At 37.6% G+C, this 1422-nt stretch overlaps 1 protein-coding gene across 1 annotated transcript in view; it reads right to left on the bottom strand.

Moving 5' to 3' along the window:
- pfn1 (profilin 1) overlaps positions 1-1422 on the bottom strand; it is a 3818-nt gene that overhangs the window by 1603 nt on the left and 793 nt on the right. The window contains exon 3 of the mRNA XM_016549590.1: positions 435-630. Coding sequence (XP_016405076.1) covers positions 435-630 — 196 coding nt within the window. The remainder of the gene's footprint in view (positions 1-434; positions 631-1422) is intronic.

The raw sequence follows: 1422 nt of genomic DNA, 5'->3' as shown, positions 1-1422 counted from the left end.
AAAAAATAAATCATAGATCAATTATTAATTAAAATTAAGCATAAATTAAATATTTGTAATATATTTACATATAATACTTGTGTATGCCTTATAAATATAAAAACATGCGCAGGTCTAATTTCAGCCCAGAATCTAATGACATGTTTTAAATATAAATTATAAACGAGAATTGAAATATAAATGCATGTAATATTTTGAAAATACTTTTTAAATAATTACACATGAATTATAAATGTAAATCAACTCATTTACACATTAGATTTGTATACACCGTATATATAATATTTAATATATGAAGAAATGAAAAATTTCATTCGCATAACACGCAATGCAGCTGGAGGTTGTTCACTAATCGTGAAATTCCATGATTAAAATTCCTAAATATTTTGATATGGCTCATATGCGGCCCATATTTTGATATTTGATATTTTCACCTTTGTGCGATCTGCCGATGGTGAAGGAGAAGGGGTCGGGCTCTTTCTCGGAGGTCTTCATCTTGATGTCCATGGTGTTCTGGCCGTCCACATTCAGAGCGTCTCTCAGAACCGTGCACTTCTTGCCGGCCACAGTCACTCCATTGGCAAACAGACTACTGCGGTCACTGGCGATCATAGCCTTCACCTCGGACGCCTGACGGAGACACACACACACAGACTGAGAGTGGATTGTGGTGGATATATAACGGTCCAGCAAACACAGGCTGAGACAAGCAGAACCACTCGAACCCCTCCTCCTCGCGCCGCTCATGTTTTATCATGTTCCTGAAGACGACGCTATCTGCAGCTCAACATGCAGACCGTAAACCAGCCTCCAGTCCTCCGATTCTTAGGATTAAACTGCATCACCTTCACATCCTAACGAAGCTTTTCAGTGCATTATGAGTTTTTATTGCAAGATTTTAGCTTCAAATGCACAGGAAAGTAGAAGGCAAAGCGCATTTTGCTGCAACTGTTCACTGTCTAGCTTACATTTCTCTCTGTTTTAATCAGCTCACTATTTTCAGTGGATGTCTAACTCACTAGATCACTGCAACAATCATACGAGAAATTCGAGATATGAGTCCAAGGAATTTTCTTATTTGATCTTTCTTCTTTTTTTTGTATGGGAACGTTACTTTTGAATGTTCTAAAACAAATAGTAACATTTTAAAAAAGTGATGTGAATGTCTAACTAAACTTCGTTTCAGCAAAAACATTGCATGAATGTTGTATAAATACTGTTTTTGTGCTAAGGTTTTGAGACAAACCTTCGTAACTTTGAGAGAACCTGACAGCTGGTTAGAGAGAGCGACAGAGAGAACAGCATCTCTAAATACTTTAAGAGTCTGAGCTGCGTGTTACAACATGAACAGGGGAAGCACACGAATCAACAACACACACACACACACACACACACACACACATACTCACACACACACACACA

Source organism: Sinocyclocheilus rhinocerous, unplaced genomic scaffold (assembly GCF_001515625.1).
Source record: "Sinocyclocheilus rhinocerous isolate Xijiao unplaced genomic scaffold, SAMN03320098_v1.1 scaffold404, whole genome shotgun sequence".
NCBI lineage: Eukaryota > Metazoa > Chordata > Actinopteri > Cypriniformes > Cyprinidae > Sinocyclocheilus > Sinocyclocheilus rhinocerous.
This window is presented reverse-complemented; position numbering and strand designations above follow the sequence as displayed.